We start from the raw sequence: 15,535 nt of genomic DNA, 5'->3' as shown, positions 1-15,535 counted from the left end.
CCCCGGGGAGGAGCCAGCACGCTGAGCCTACCGGCTGCTTGGCCACACCTCTGCCCTGCTCTTCCCTCCAGGACCTACGGCTCGGAGTGGTGGGGAGGCACCCACACACCTGGCCCCGACCTCCGGGGTGGGAAAGCAGGAGGCCCGCCCACCCGCTCGCATCTCCCTTCCCCACTGCGGGTGAACACAGCCCCCTCTCCTGCTGAGCCTCTGAGTGGGTGGCTTCCTCGCCCCAGCCCACCCCTCCTCAGAGGCAAAATCTGTGTTTTCATCCCATCGGAGCCCCAAGAGGTCATCACACAGAGTGACGGAAGATTCTAGAAGATAAGCACTGAGAATTTCTCAGAATCAATAAAAGAAGCCAATCCTCACATTCAGGAATCCAAACAAACCCCAAACAAGATAAATACAAAGAAACCCACTTTCTATTTATCAAAGTAAAACCACACAACATCAGGACCAAAAGTAAACCTCTCTAAAGTTGTCAGAAAAGGAATGTTACAGAGGAGCAAGAGAGAAAGCGAGGGGACATCGCACCAGCCGCCCCGGGAGCCAGAAGGTGGTGTCACGACACAGAAAGTAATGGTCAACCCAGGCTTCTGTTTTAAGAAGATCTTCCAAGGACCCACATCCAAGGATTTGCAGGCAGACAGCGGTGGCCACCGGGCCTGTATGGGTGCCCCCCTTCAGGAGGACAGTGATTGCGGAGGGAAGCCTGGAGACAAGGGATGAGGGGCTTGTTTCATTAATGCAGGAATAGGCCAGGAACTACCGATGGTTGTGACGACACTAAAATGTGAACGTGTCGGTAAAGGAAAGCAAAAATTGTCTGTAAAATCAAGGCCGTCTGACCTGTGGGATTAACATAAAAACAAATGGACAAAAACAGGAGATGTAGGGGATCCCTGGGTGGCTCAGTGGTTTGGCGCCTGCCTTTGGCCCAGGGCATGATCCTGGAGTCCCCGGATCAAATCCCGTGTCAGGCTTCCAGCATGGAGCCTGCTTCTCCCTCTGCCTGTGTCTCTACCTCCCTCTCTCTCTCTCTCTCTCTCTCTCTCTCTCTATCATGAATAAATAAATAAGTAAATCTTAAAAAAAAAAAAAAAACGGGAGACGTATGCTTCAGTGGGCCAAGGGGGTCTGAGCTTCCTGGAGGCCAGGGTGCCATCCCAGAAGAGGCGGATATGGAGTTTAGACCTTGAATGTGCACGTTAAGACGTCAGAGTGACCACTGACAGGTAACAGCTTACTTACGTGACTGCCACCAGGTGCAGAGGGGCCAGGGGCAGGGGAGACTGGTCTGTCCAGGTCCCTCCTCCCGTAACACGCCTGTCCAGTCAGGACAGCCACAGGTGCAAAACAAAATAAAGTGGCAGAAATTAGTCCCTTATACATGTAATTGTGATCAAAGTAAAACCAGTGTTCCAGTTAAAAAAGGGCTGTCTGACTAAAAAAGAAAAGAACAGCCAAAAAAAAAAAAAAAATAGGTTTTTAGACAAATAGCAAAACAGGGGGAAAACTCTAGCATTTTTTTAATCCCAAGAGACACACCTAAAGAATAAGGACCTAGAAATATTGAAAAGATAGAAAAAGCTCTCATGGAAAAATACTAACTGAAAGAAACCCCTGTAACTTGGCAAATTCTTCTCATCTCCATGTTGAATCAACAACAACAAAAAATTAAAAAAAAAAAAAAGAGAGAGAAAAAAAAGAAAAGAAACCTATCAACATTAACGTTGGGGGGTTGGGGGGAGCAACAGGACTTTAAAGCCAAGTCTATGTTTCATCGTTTATGTCTCGATAAAGGCTCAGTTCCCCCAGAAGATACAAATTCAACGCTTGTATGCACCTGGAGCCTATCTGCAAGTACATGTAGAGAAAAGGTAGCAAACCGTGAAGGGAATTTGACAGACGTAGGGAGCCTGCACCGAGCTCTGCTGTGACTGGTGTGGATGGAACACATTTCTACACGACGTTGAAGTCCATACCGGAGGCGTCTACACAACTGGATCGCACATCACACCATCGAGAAAACCCACGTGTCCCAAACTGGAATCCCACAGGCTGCAGTCTCTTACCGCAAAGCAGTGAATTTAATTATTGACATCAATAATTAAAAGATGCCCTTTAAAAAAAAAAAAAAAACTTGTTTTTATTGAAAGTTAAAGAAGATGCGGGACACCTGGGTGGCTCAGTCAGGTGAGCGACTCAGGTCATGACCTCAGGGTCGCGAGATCGAGCCCCGCAGAGGGCTAAGATTCTCTCTCTCCGCTCCTCCTCCTCCACACGTGCTCACTCGCTCTCTCTCAAATAAATAAACCTTAAAAAAAAAAAAAAGTTGAAGAAGACCAAAAGATGAAAAAAAGGGGAGGGGGACATACCAATTTCATGGATAGGAACATGAAATATCTGTAAGTGGTCATCCACGTGGGAACAAAGACAGGAAAACAGCACCTTTCGAGGAAAATAGAGAAGATCCCTCTGTTCTCAGGTCCAGGAAGTGTTTCGTAAGCAAGACAGTGAACACAAACCACCAAGAAAATAGTAACGAACTGGACTCCATTAAAGTTTAAAAATTACCTTTTCTCTAAAGACACCAAAGGAGAGTGGGGACAAGATCTTTTCAGCACAGACAACTAAGAGAGGATTAGCATCCAAAATATAAAAGGGGTTTTTGTGAGTGAGCGGAAGTGAACCCAGGAGACAAATGGGCGAAGGCACAAGCGTCTCACGGGAGGGGAAGACGTGAGCGCAGCCTACGCCCCACGCTGGCCCGTTCCTCACGCTGGCCCGTGCGTGGTGCGCCTGCCGCGTGGTACCTCCACGCTTGTGCACCTGCCACGGTAGCCCTTGTCTGCATTTAGCGTCTGTCTGTCTGCCCCAACCCAACATCCAGTGGAAGAGCTAAGGGGCAGGGAGCCGCCCGTCTCACGACACCCTCCCCTGCGGCCCCTCCCCGCCGTGTGCAGGCGCCTGTGAGTGCCCGACGTCTGATGGTTTAAGGGCAGAAATAGCTCAAAAAGCAGGAGTCCTCTTAGCACTTTTCGTGCGCCTCCCTTAAGACACGTAGAGATTGCATCCCGAGGAGGAGAAGCGCCGGACAAATTAGGGACGGAGCCAAGACCAGAGGGAGGCCAGCTGGCATCCGTCACCGGGCTTCCCCTCTGGCCACCCGCCCCCCGGACCGATGTCAGTCCAGGCACCAGCATGTGCCCATCCAGTCTCCCCAAGACGTCCCTGCCTCCACGGTGCCTGGGTGGAGGGAGCGTGGCTGTTTGGCCGTTTCGTCGTAAGCAGCAGCCAGTGCGTGGCAGTAGGAGGGCGGGTGTAGGGCCTGCGGGCGGCGCCTCCAGCACAAGTGCACGGCCGCGGGGAGCATTTCTCGTGTGTGCCTGTGACACGTGTGGCCATGGGCTCTGGAGCAGGCCCCCCACATGCACCCCATCCCCCTACCTGCCAGGGAGGCGATGGACAGACCAGGGGAGCACCCGAGGTCGCGGAGCTGTGGACAGGTGCGTGGGGAAGCCGCAGGCTGCTCACGATGGTGGTTGTCCCCAGCCGAGGTGGACAACACTTCGTGGCCAGCCCTTTGCCCGCGTGACTCCTCAGATCAGGACGGGGACCTATGGCACCAGACGAGCGCACCTCCACGAGGCCGGTCGGTGCCGGCGCTGCCCCAGGCCAGGTCCGCCGCCAGGGCCCGGCTCTCCCCGCTGTCCTGAGCGACACGCAGCTGTGCGCCTGGGCCTCGGGACGGACGGGAGAGGACCCGCCCTCGGGAGGAGCACAGAGCAGCGGGGCCAGGGCTGCCGGGGCTGTGCAGGTGCCTGGGCAAAGGGCTGGAGCCCGCAGGGGGTGGCCACGCAGCAGGCCGCCCCCCGTGTGAGCACCGTGATGGTCCCCCCGCCCGACAGCCCTGAGCCCCCCTGGCCGTCTCCGGAAGCGGGCGGGCTTCCTCCTCCATCCTGGGAACCTTGTAACCTTAGCCTTGCTTCCAGCCCCACCGCGGGTGGGTTCAGAGCGCAGCCCGCCGGGTGTCCTGACCTGTGCCTGCTACGCACGCGGCCCCTGGGGCTCCTGGTCCCGTCCAGCTGGGCACGGGGTCAGGGGACCAGGTCTGTGCGCTGGGGCCCCCGGCAGCACCTCAGCCACAGACAGTGCCACCCACTCCTCGTCCCCCGTGCCCCAGGTACCTTAGGGTATTTGCCACAGCTGCACCCACAGGGCAGGCCGGCGGGCGGCCAGTCCGTGTCTGTGTTTGCGTGGGGCTGCGTTGCTGACGGCCCACGGCCTCCCGCTGCCCTGCTGCTCCGAGGCGCGTCTGAGAAGGCCCCTGAGTGTCTCGGGCACGGTCACTGCCTCCCTGACACACTCGTGCCGCAGTGGGGACGCCAGCTCCCCTCTGAGTGTGCCCTCCCTCCAGGTGGGAGTCCAGGGCTCGGGGTGGGTGGGCTGTCCGGAGGGGGTCAGCAGCTACGCGCGTCCCAGGGTGTGCGGTGCAGGCCCGGCCGCGAGCTAGGCCTGAGGGCTCCCCGCTGAGCGTCCAGCTCGTAGCCCTCGGTTCCCAAAATAGGGCCACTTACTTTTACTTTCTGTTCTTTCGGGTTTCTCCTTAAGAAAAGAGGCCGGGGTGAGTGCCTGGGTGGCTCAGGCGATGGAGCGCGTGACTCCCGATCTCCGCTCAGGTCGTGATCTCAGGGCGGTCCACACTGGACGTGGAGCCTGGTTAAGAAAAGGAAAAGAAGTGAGGCCCAAATAGCAACGGAAGAAAGCTCCGGGGGTGGGGGTCAAGGGGACAGAGTGACCCAGTGGGCATGGAGGACACAGGTGAGCCGACTCGAGCAGCCCTGGCTGCCTCTTGGAGGCGCTGCTGGCCGCGCGGGGTCCAGGGCTGCGGGGACCATGACCTCCCAGCCCCTCGGGCCGGCGGGCCCTGCTCGGGGGCTCTCAGAGCCTCCCCAGGGAGCCCGGGGGCCCGCGTGCGGCCTGGGGGTCACGGCCACCAGGTGTGTGCGAGCCGCCAGCGAGCCGAGCAGAGGAAAGGACCTGGGTGCGCGCCCGCCCAGCGGCCCATTGGTGTCCCAGGCCAAGTCCTTGCGTCCGCTGCGTCTGCCATGTGTCCGCATGGCCCCCCTCTATCTATTTGTACAACGTTCTGTTACTGCCGTTTTAATTTGGTGTGACTTGTGCTCGATGACAATAATCTTCTTAGCTCTCGTGTCCCTCCTACCCCAGCAGTTGACCAAGCTCCACCAGCTGGCCATGCAGCAAACCCCCTTTCCTCCCCTCGGACAGACCAACCCCGCTTTCCCCGGTACGTACCCAGCTGCCCTTTCTGACCTCCTCTCTTCTCACCTGGGGACTCTTTCTGAACTGTCATTATTCGGGGCGGCGAGCAGTGCAGGTACAGTCCTAGCTGTGGACGCCAAGGACGCAGTGTAGACACGCGGCGGCGTGCACGCCGCAGAGGGCCGGGCGGGAGCTCTGCGTGCGTGTGTCTCCCACGGGAGGCTGGTCGCCTCCCGCTGGCCTTGTGGCCCAGGGACCTCCGCTGCCCCCGGGCATCCCGGGGCGCCCGGCTGAGCGCATCCACTTGGCCACAGCCCTGAAGCCTGTTGTCCCCAGGAGCTGAGCTCCGACAAGCGGACGCGGACACCTTTGTGCAGGAGGCCGTGCACGGCCCAGGAGTGACACCTGCCCGGGACGGCCGCCGGCCCTGCCCCGGGGAGAACTGAGCTGCGCCAGCCCCCGCCCAGGGCGCGGTGGCCACCGGCACCCCACGTGGCCCCGGGGAGGGGGGGGGCCTTAGGGCGGCGGTGTCTCCCTGGCGACGGCAGGGCATCGCCTCGGCAGCCGTGCAGGTGACCGCTTGCTGGACGCATGGGTCAGCCGTGCATGCGCCAGTCAGATTTTGAGCTTCCCTAGTTGAAGTGACCTTGCTTATCTCCTTGAGGGCAAAACATTAAATCTGTCTCTTCTTTGCTCTCCAGGAGAAAAGCTGCCTTTACACTCCTCCGAAGAAGCTCAAAATCTGATGGGCCAGTCGTCAGGTAAAACGAAGCTCACTGAGCGAGAGAGCGCAGGCCCAGGAGGCCGGGCACCCGCCCCTGCTGCCCCTGCTCGGGCTCGGGTCACCGACCGGGCGGGAGGAGGGGTGCGGAGGCCCGACTGTGTGTGCGCGGGGACGTGAGCGCCTCAGTGAGGGGTGGCGGGGGCGGCGGTGCTGTCGGGACGGAGCCCGAGCCCCGGCACCGCGTCCGCACACACACCTCGCAGCCTCTGCATCGGCGAGCGGGTCTGCTCCGGGCGCCGTGGGGTGCAGGTCGCAGCCCCGAAGGCCCCGTGGGGTGGGCCAGCGTCTGCTGTGGGCAGCACGCACGTGGGGCCGCGGTACAGGAGGTGCCGTGGGCTTCGCAGGAAGGGATTTCCCAGGAAGCGCGGCACACGCTCAGGGCAGGGCGCCGGGCCGGGTTGGTCCCCACCGGCTGGTCGCAGTCAGCCCCGGGGCTGGGGCAGGGCAGGCGCGGGTCTGCAGAGCCCGGGACGCCGCGTTTTGGGGGGTGACGCCACTTGAGAGCTCGTGGAGGGGCTGAGCGGGTTCCCCCCGGTCGGCCGGGCAGGGGCAGGTGTCCGGCTGCAGGGGCGGGCGGTGGGCAGTGCTTCCACCCGTCAGGGCCGCGCTGTGCGCCCCGGGCTCCCGCTCCGATGCTCCGTGCGCCCCCGAAGGGCCCCATTTCAGCGCAGCCTTTGATCAAGCGAATGCAGAGCGTAAAGAATGAGAAGACAAGACGTTCTGGTTATGGAAATGGGTGTCAACCCTTATGACGGCCACAGCCGGTGGTGGTGACCACACGTGTGCCCGTCAGCCCTCTGCACCTTATCGGTGATTTCCTACGATTACCCGGGGCTGGTGGGACCAAGGGCCTGGCTTGCCCGGGACGCAGCCCCCGCCCCGCCAGCCGCCCACCGACCCTGCCACGGCTCCTGCAGCACCTCCGTGGGCCTCAAGGACGCGGGACATGTGTGCACGTGGCCTCTTTAAGGTGTCCCTGGGATGACTTCCCGGCCCGGGGGACCCACAGGGAGAGCACGGGGCACACACACGCACACGTGTCCCGCAGTGGCCGCAGGTGGAGTAGGATGCGTGGTTCCCGGGACAGCGTCACTGATGCTCCCGAAGCCGGGGGGTGGGGGAGCTCGCGGGGCGAGGCTGGAGTCCCGCCCGATGTGTGAGGCATCCGCGGCTGGTGAGGGGGGCTCCCCGCCGGGGACGTGGTCCTCAGGTGCGGGGGCGCCAGTGGGAAGCAGCTGCGCCCCGACCCAGCACGTCGCTCTCAGTTCCCTCTTGAAAATAAGCCTCGTACTTTCCTCCGTGGGTCGGAGTACACCGAGGTGAGCGGACACGACGCTCGGCCTCCGCCCTCCCGAGGCAGGACTGAGGTCCCTGACGGGACCCACGCAGGACCGAGGACCTCTCCTCCGAGGTCACTCTCTGCGGATGCGTATAGACGGTCGGACAACCAGATAGCTGCACCGAAAACGTCTCAATGGGAACGAGATAAAGGACAGAAACTCCGGGTGTGGTTGCGCGAAAGGAAACGACAGTTCAGGACGCAGGGGTTCGCCCAGCACTTGCCCCTGGTGCCCCCAGCACGGCGGGGCCCGGTGGGGACGCTCCCGGCACAGGCTGACGACCGCGGCGCGTCTGCTGCTGGGGACGCAAGTGCGAGAGGAAGACGCAGGGAGAGGGGAGGAGGGTGGGCGTCCGACTGCGTCTCCCCGGGCCACTGGGCCTGCGCACAGTGGGCCGAGGGCCAAGGCAGAGGCGGGGGACAGTAGGGGGACAGGAGGGGGCTCGGGCTCTGGAACGTTCTGACGGTACAAGCCAGACTGCGATGGTGGTCCCGTGGGTGGGGGCTGCAGGGTCGGGTCTGCGGGGCCTGCCGGGAGGACGGCGTGTCCACTGTGGGTGGACGAGGAGTCGCGAGGGCCAGGGTGAGGGAGCGCGGATCTGTCGCCCCCGTTGGTAGATCTCGCCCCGCGAGAGGCGGTCTGTGCTCAGAGGGGACACCGTACACCTGGGAGCTGGGGGCCTGGCGGCCGGGGAGGCCTGTGTCCGCACCGAGCGGGAGCGCGGCCTCCCCGCAGGACAGCGCCGTGGGGCCGGGCCGCGGAGCCGTGGTGCGGGGCCCTTGGCTCTGCCTGGGCGGAGGGCGCGGGGCTCTGCCAGGAAGCCCAGGCTGCACACCCGCGCCGCGTGGGGTCCCCAGGGCCTGGAGGGCGCCCCGAGCCGTGCCCGGCTGCTCGGGAGCGGGATCCCCACGCGCCCAAAGGGAAAGCGCAGAACATCTTCCGGGTGTCCTGGCTGTGAGGGGAGCGGGGACGCCACACCTCGTGTGGTCTGACACCGAGAGTGCATAGGGCGTGTTGCCCCTCGCGTGGGCCGCATGGGTGGGCGCCGGGCGCCGTGTGCACAGCCTGCTGCCGCCTGACCTTGTCCCCTTCTGTACCCAGGTCTGGACGCCAGCCCCCCGGCCAGCACTCATGAGCTCACCATTCCCAACGATGTGAGTAGCCCGAGCCTTCACCCTCCCCGGCCTCACCCTGACCCCCAACCCCAACCCCCAGCCCCGGCCCCTCACCCCTGACCCCCAACCCTGACCCCCCAGCCCCGACCCCCAGCCCCAGCCCCTCACCGCTGACCCCCAACCCCAGCCCCTCACCACTGACCCCCAGCCCTGACCTCTGAGCCCCGACCCCTCACTCTGACCCCCCAGCCCCAACCCCCAGCCCCGGCCCCTCACCCCTGACCCCCAACCCCAGCCCCTCACCACTGACCCCCAGCCCTGACACCCCCAGCCCTGACCCCTCACCCTAACCCCCCAGCCCCGACCCCTCACCCCTGACCCCCAAACCCAGCCCCTGGCCACTGACCCCCAGCTCTGACCCCCAAGCCCCAACCCCACACCCTGACGCCCTAGCCCTGACCCCTAACCCCTCACCCCCAACCCCAGTGCCTCACCCCTGACCCCCAGCCCTGACCCCCCAGCCCAACCCCTCACCCTGACCCCCAAGCCCTGACCCCCAGCCCTGACCCCTCACCCTGACCTCCAGCCCAGCCCCTCACCCTGACCCCCAAGCCCCAGCCCCTCACCCCTGACCCCCAACCCAGCCCCTCACACCTGACCCCCAGCCCTGACCCCCCAGCCCCGATCCCTCACCCTGACCCCCAGCCCCGACCCCTTACCCTGACCTCCAGCCCAGCCCTTTGCCCTGACCCCTCACCCTGACCCACCAGCCCCGGCCCCCAGCCCGACCTCTCACTCCTGACCTACAGCCCTGACCCCCCAGCCCCAGCCCCTCACCCCTGACCCCCAGCCCTGACCCCCCAGCCCCAACCCCTCACCCTGAGCCCCCAGCCCCAACCCCTCACCCGTGACCCCCAACCCCAGCCCCTCACCCCTGACCCCCAACCCCAGCCCCTCACCCTAACCCCCCAGCCCTGACCCCCCAGCCCCGATCCCTCACCCTGACTCCCCAGCCCCGACCCCCTAGCCCCGACCCCTCACCCTGACCCCCCAGCCCTGGCCCCTCACCCTGACCCCCCAGCCCCGACCCCCCAGCCCTGACCCCTCACCCCTGACCCCCCAGCCCTGGCCCCTCACCCTAACACCCTAACCCCAACCCCTCACCCCTGACCTGCCAGCCCCAACCCCCAGCCCTGACCTCCAGCCCTGACCCCAGCCCCAGCCCCTTAACCCCTGACCCGCCAGCCCTGATCCCCCAGCCCTGACCCACCAGCCCTGACCCCCAGTGCCAAACCCCCATCCCCGACCCCTCACCATGACCCCCAGCCCCAACCCCTCACCCCTGATCTCTAGCCCTGACCCCTCACCCTTACCCCTCACCCAACGCGAGCCCTAACCCCAGCCCTGACCCCTCACCCCTAACCCCATACCCCAACCCCTCACCCTGAGCCCCTACCCGACCCCTCACCCCTGACCTGCCAGCCCTAATCCAGCCCTGACCCCCAGCCCCAACCCCTCACCCATCACCCCTCACACTGGACCCGCCAGCCCTGACCCCTCACCCCTCACCTCTAACCTGCCAGCCCCCAAACCCCAGTCCTTACCTCCAGACCCAACTCCTCAGCCCTGACCCCCAGCCCCTACCCACCTGGGCCCCCTCCCCTCCCTGCCCACGGTCTGGTACAGTGGCCGAGAGGCACGTGATGTCACAGTTCTGGGAGAGGAGAGGAGAGGAGCCGGGGGACCTCAGGGTTCATCAGCAGGCAGGTGCCGAGCTGGCTGGGAAGGCTGCCCCCCACCCCCGGCCCCTGAAGAGCAGGTGGGGTCACATGCTTGCGGGTCGCCCGAGCCCGGAGCCCGCGCCTGATCCTGCCCAGGACCCACCCAGCTCACGGCCTCACGGGCCGCCCTGCCCGGGCTCAACCCCACCTGCCCCGTACCCCGAGTGCACGGACTCCTGCCAGAGCCCAAGACAGTGGGGCAGGGGGGGGGCCGTATCCGGGGCGGGGGGGGGGTAGCTGCTCCCTGGGAGGCTGGGACGTCCCGGCCCAGCCTCTTCCTGAGACAGGCACAGGCTTGTGGCTGCGGGGCGGTGGCCGTCCTGTGCGCACAGATGAGCCGGAGGGCGGGGGGCGGGCATGGGGCCCCTGGTGCCAGCTGATGTGCTCCTGCGTCTCTACGGGAGACGGTTCTGCTCTTGAGAGCTCCCGACACCGTCCCCCACGTCACGATCTTGGCGGGCACACCTCGCCCGTGGGAAAGGCGGGGCCACGCCCTGCCCGGGCTCCTCCGACCAAAACCACTTCCCTGACGCCGGGCCTGCCTCCCGAACGTGGGATGAGCCCGGAAAACACGAGGAAGAGGATGAGGCTCGTCTGGAGAGTGAGCAGCGGGCCTGCTCCGTGCGGCCCCTGGGGCACACGGTGCCACCTTGCATGTCGACCGCCCTGCCAGGCCGCCCCCGGGGCCGTGCGCCCCTCAGGAGGCTGCCCTCAGGATCCCCGGGCTCCGAGCTGGCACTTCTTGGGGGGAGGACTTGGTGACAGCACGGCAGGGGGCTTTCTCGCACTCACCCGGCCCCAGGGGAGGCGTGTGTGCATCAGACGCGCATCTGCCACGACACCCGTCTGTGTCCCCGGTCAACGCTGTGCTAAGGGAAGTCTTGTCCACACCTGTGTCGCCAGCGCAGGGCCTTCTGGACGACAGGGCACGTGTGGGAACCCAAACCACGCATAAGTTCCACAGCACAGCCCCCTGCGGGCGTGGCGACGGGGACCCAGGCCGGGTCAGGGCCGGCAGCGTGCGTGGGCAGCCTCGGTGGCATTCCTCGGCTCCCCTGGCCATGGGTCCTGTGGCTGATGTCACGGTCCCTGTGCCTGCGGCTGCCCCACACTTAGCCCCGGCCCTGGTCCCAACCCCAGAACCACCCAGAGATCTCAGGGCTCCCACAGGCGGCTCCAGGACGAGAGCGGGATAGGTGTGTCCCCACATCCTCTGGGGTGCAGCTGTGAATCCAGCCAGGAGGGGCCACGGCTCTAGAAAGTGTCTCTGTGACTTTCCTCGGGCTCCCCGTGGACGCCCGTGGGGTGAGAGGGGAGAGCTGGGTGAGCACGGCTCCCCCTGCGGTCAGGAGACCGGTGAGGCCAGGTGCAGGCGCCTCCATGCCCATGGCTGCGGGGCAGGGCTGGGGGGGCATGACCTCCGCGCCCGCCGGGTCACAGAGGGAGAGCGTGGACACCCGCCAGCCTTCCTCAGACAGGTTCCCCGGAGGAGACACGAGCCGCTTCTGCCGGAGGCTCTCGGCCTGTGACCACTCAGCCAATGCTACTGCACTGAAGGGGAAGGTTCTGGAAGGGACATTGGGCTGCCAGTGGCCAAGGAAGTGTGAGGATCCTCCGGAGGGCTGGCATCCTCGGGGGGCTCAGCCGGCCCCATGTCCCCCTGCCGTGCCTGGAGGTGGGAGGGCAGCCGTCCAGGTTCTCCGGCTGGGGGACATGTCAAGGATGCAGGCGGTGACCGTAGCAGTCTCCCTCACTGACCTCGGGGCCAGGCCCAAGGATTGGGGGTGCCTGGGGGGGCGGGGCGTCGGAGATGGGGCAGGGCCTAGGAGCTGGGGTGAGGGCAGGGGCCTGGGAGGTAGGGCGGGGCCTAGGAGATGGGGTGAGGGTGGGGCCTATGAGTGGGGGCGGGGCCTGGGAGATGGGGGAGGGGTGGGCCTATGAGTGGGGGCGGGGCCTGGGAGATGGAGGAGGGTGGGGCCTGGGCGTGGGGGCGGGGCCTGGGAGATGGGGTGAGGGCAGGGCCTAGGAGGTGGGCGGGGCCTAGGGGTGGGGCGGGGCCTGGGAGGTGGGCGGGGTCTAGGGGTGGGGCGGGGCCTGGGAGGTGGGCGGGGCCTAGGGGTGGGGCGGGGCCTGGGAGATGGGGCGGGGCCTGGGAGATGGAGGAGGGTGGGGCCTGGGTGTGGGGGCGGGGCCTGGGAGATGGGGGAGGGGTGGGCCTGGGAGATGGGGTGAGGGCAGGGCCTAGGAGGTGGGCGGGGCCTAGGGGTGGGGCGGGGCCTGGGAGGTGGGTGGGGTCTAGGGGTGGGGCGGGGCCTGGGAGGTGGGCGGGGGTCTGGGGGTGGGGCGGGGCCTGGGAGGTGGGCGGGGCCTAGGGGTGGGGCGGGCCCAGGAGATGCTGGAGGGAGGTGCAGGAAGCTGACACCTGGAGAGGGCTGGTGAGGCAGCTGGGGTAGCCCAGAAGTGAGGTCCCACCGCCCCACGTGGCCCCAGCGCCGCGTGTAACACCGGCCGCGTGGACAGAGGGTGGACACAGGTGCTGGGAGCGAGCTTCCCCGCAACCCGGCCTGCTCCGTGCCTGCTGGAGCTGCCCTCCGCGCCCGGCTGTCCGCACACAGCTCTGCGGGCCGTGCCCCTGCCCCCGGGAGCCCTGGCTCCTGTCCTTCTGGCTGCTTGGTTCTTGATGACCACCCCCTCCGCCCAATGGCCCAGAGCGGCCGGGGGTCACACGGTGGGAAGGGAAGGGAACGTCTGACATGTCCTCAGAATTTCACCCAAGTTCATCAGAAGACAGGGTTTGGGGCGGCAGAGAGCTTTAATAAACTCTGGCTTCACACGAACACTCCTCCTTCCTGGGGATGCACCCACCTGCTCCCTGTCTCCCAGGTCCCCAAGGGAGCCCAGGTGAGGTGACGCGGTCCTTCCCCTTTGGGACTGGTCTCATAGCCCGGGCATCTGCATCCTCACCCCCCGCAGGAAAGCTCCTGGGAGGGCAGAGCTTGGGGTGGGGTGCACACCAGGGCTGCTCTGTGCCCCTCCCGGGCCTCCCCAGGCTCTCCATTTGGGGTGGGGAGCCCCTCTCTGAGGAAGTCCTCCGTCTTTCCTTCTAGCTAATAGGCTGCATAATTGGACGCCAAGGGACCAAAATCAATGAAATTCGACAGATGTCTGGAGCTCAGATCAAAATCGCCAATGCCACAGAAGGGTCATCGGAGCGCCAGATCACCATCACGGGGACCCCAGCCAACATCAGCCTCGCCCAGTACCTCATCAACGCCAGGTGCGTGCCCCCAGGGCCCCGTCCTTCATGCACTGGTTGAGCAAGACGCTCAGAGGGACTGGCTAGCCATGGCGGGAGCCCAGACCGGGCCCGTCCTCTCCGGAGGCTTCACTCCGGGCTAGGTGTGGGGGTGGGATGTGATGGACTCGGTCTCCACGCAGACTGGGGGCCCCGCACCCCCTCTGCACGTTCACACCTGACCTTTCACCCTGGAGAGTCTGGTTCCCGGAGAGCTGTGGCACCTCGGCCCGGGCCTGTGGTCAGCCTCGCCCTTGGGTAACTGGGTCGCGTAGTTTCAGGGAGCGCATTACTGGGCCACCCTGCCCTCACGTGCCCCGTGGTTGTAAAGACGCCGCCCCCACCCCCCTGAGCCCTGCAGAGCCATGGACCTGGGAACTGTCAGAGGTTACATCCAGGGCCCAGTGACGCCCTGCAACTTCCCCGGCCAGGGACGTGTTGGAGAACAGTGTGACCACACCTGGGGCCAGACCCTCCTCTTTAACTCAGAATATCGAGTCAGGCCCTGGGGAGGCACCTCCACTCCTCCCGGTGGACCACGCGAGGCCGACCCCTCCCGAAGCAGCTGCTGCAGAATCGGTCGTGGGCCTCTGCGTGCCCGGGTGGTTATTGTCAGGCCCCTGATGTGGTCACAGGGACCCGGTCCCTGGTGGGGCCTCCTCCCTCCGCCCCGCCGTGGTCTCCAGCTCTCGGCCGCACATCTCACCGCCAAGAGGGAGGCGACCCTGAGACGGGGAGGCCCCGCCTCGCTTCTGCTCCCGTTTTACCAGAACACTGTGACCTGTCTCCCCTGTGCCTCTGTGTCTTGCAGGCTGACGTCTGAGGTCACTGGGATGGGTGCGCTCTAATCTGCCGACGGCCTCCACTCCGTGAACCGACCTCCACCCGCTCGCACTCTGTACAGACCGCCCACCCGCCCTTCGTCACAAATATAAATAGAGGTTTTCTTTACTAACGAGAGTTATCTATGCCATAGACACACACGCACCGACACGGCGGCTCTATATTAGATCTGTGTCAGCTCCAGGCTCTGTCCCCGACACCTCTCGGAATTAATTTATGCTCGTGTGTTCATGCGTTGGCATGCAGTGTTAATTATTTTAAACGCTTCGGGGGCGCTCCCATCTGTGACATTTTAGAAGTACCGTCCCTTAGTGTCAGTGTACCTGTTTAAGAATTGGTTTGACCTTTTGACAGCACCTCCCACAAGCCGTCTGTCCTAGACCGCCTAGAACTGTGGCTGCTTTGAGCGGGTCCGCTCCCACCCAGCGCCCCTGCCGACCCCGCTCCCCAAAGCCTCTGTTCGCTCAATCCACGTGTCCGCACAGGTCTGCGCGGGGGGCAGGGCGCGCCTGTCCTTCTGGTCCGGGGGGGGGAACAGAGGACAGGGTCCTGGGCCAAGGTGCAGGCGAGGTGGGCGCTGGAGTCCTGAGGTCACCGAGCCGTCGCGTGCGGGGATGCGACGTGGGCCTGCAGGCATCTCCAGCGTGGCGGGCCAGGAAGCGCCTCTGCACCACGTTGGAGTTCAATAAATGTTGTGCGCTGCCCCTCACTGGCTCTGGCTCCTGTCTCTGCCCCCGGCACCAGTGGCCCGTGCACACGCGCGCACACGCACACGCACGCGCACGCCCTCCGGTGGCCTCCCGCCCAGAGAAGCGGGTTCTTTCTCACACAGGTTGGGATCTCGTCCCCTCCCCTTTTTAGATTTAAGTCTGACTTGCAAGGTCCTTCCAGTGCTGCTTTTGCAAAACTTCTACAAGGACAACAATGAAAACGCTGCCTCTGAGTAGTAAAGCTCAGCCCTCGCTCCACCACCGTGTGTGCCCCGCTGGGGCCTGTGCGTGCTGCGCCAGCTCCCCGTGCGGCGTGCAGGTGTGCCCACCTCTGCTGCCCCTGAGGGCCCTCTGCCTCGGCGGGGCACTGAGCTCTGG

At 64.6% G+C, this 15,535-nt stretch overlaps 1 protein-coding gene across 22 annotated transcripts in view; it reads left to right on the top strand.

Moving 5' to 3' along the window:
- Positions 1 to 15,156, top strand: part of PCBP3 (poly(rC) binding protein 3) — a 245,679-nt gene extending 230,523 nt beyond the window's left edge. For 10 of the 22 annotated variants that reach the window (XM_072738933.1, XM_072738922.1, XM_072738923.1 and 7 more), the window contains 5 exons: positions 5,236 to 5,314; positions 5,991 to 6,050; positions 8,515 to 8,567; positions 13,417 to 13,586; positions 14,416 to 15,156. In XM_072738933.1, the coding sequence (XP_072595034.1) occupies positions 5,236 to 5,314; positions 5,991 to 6,050; positions 8,515 to 8,567; positions 13,417 to 13,586; positions 14,416 to 14,452 (399 nt within the window). In that variant the 3' untranslated portion in view covers positions 14,453 to 15,156. The remainder of the gene's footprint in view (positions 1 to 5,235; positions 5,315 to 5,990; positions 6,051 to 8,514; positions 8,568 to 13,416; positions 13,587 to 14,415) is intronic. The other 12 variants (XM_072738940.1, XM_072738929.1, XM_072738941.1 and 9 more) reach the window with 4 other exon arrangements.
- The last annotated feature ends 379 nt before the right edge of the window (positions 15,157 to 15,535 follow it).

This window comes from Vulpes vulpes, chromosome 15 (genome assembly GCF_048418805.1).
Source record: "Vulpes vulpes isolate BD-2025 chromosome 15, VulVul3, whole genome shotgun sequence".
NCBI classification, from domain to species: domain Eukaryota; kingdom Metazoa; phylum Chordata; class Mammalia; order Carnivora; family Canidae; genus Vulpes; species Vulpes vulpes.
Note: the sequence above shows the minus strand (reverse complement) of the source record. Positions and strands in the feature narration are given on the sequence as shown.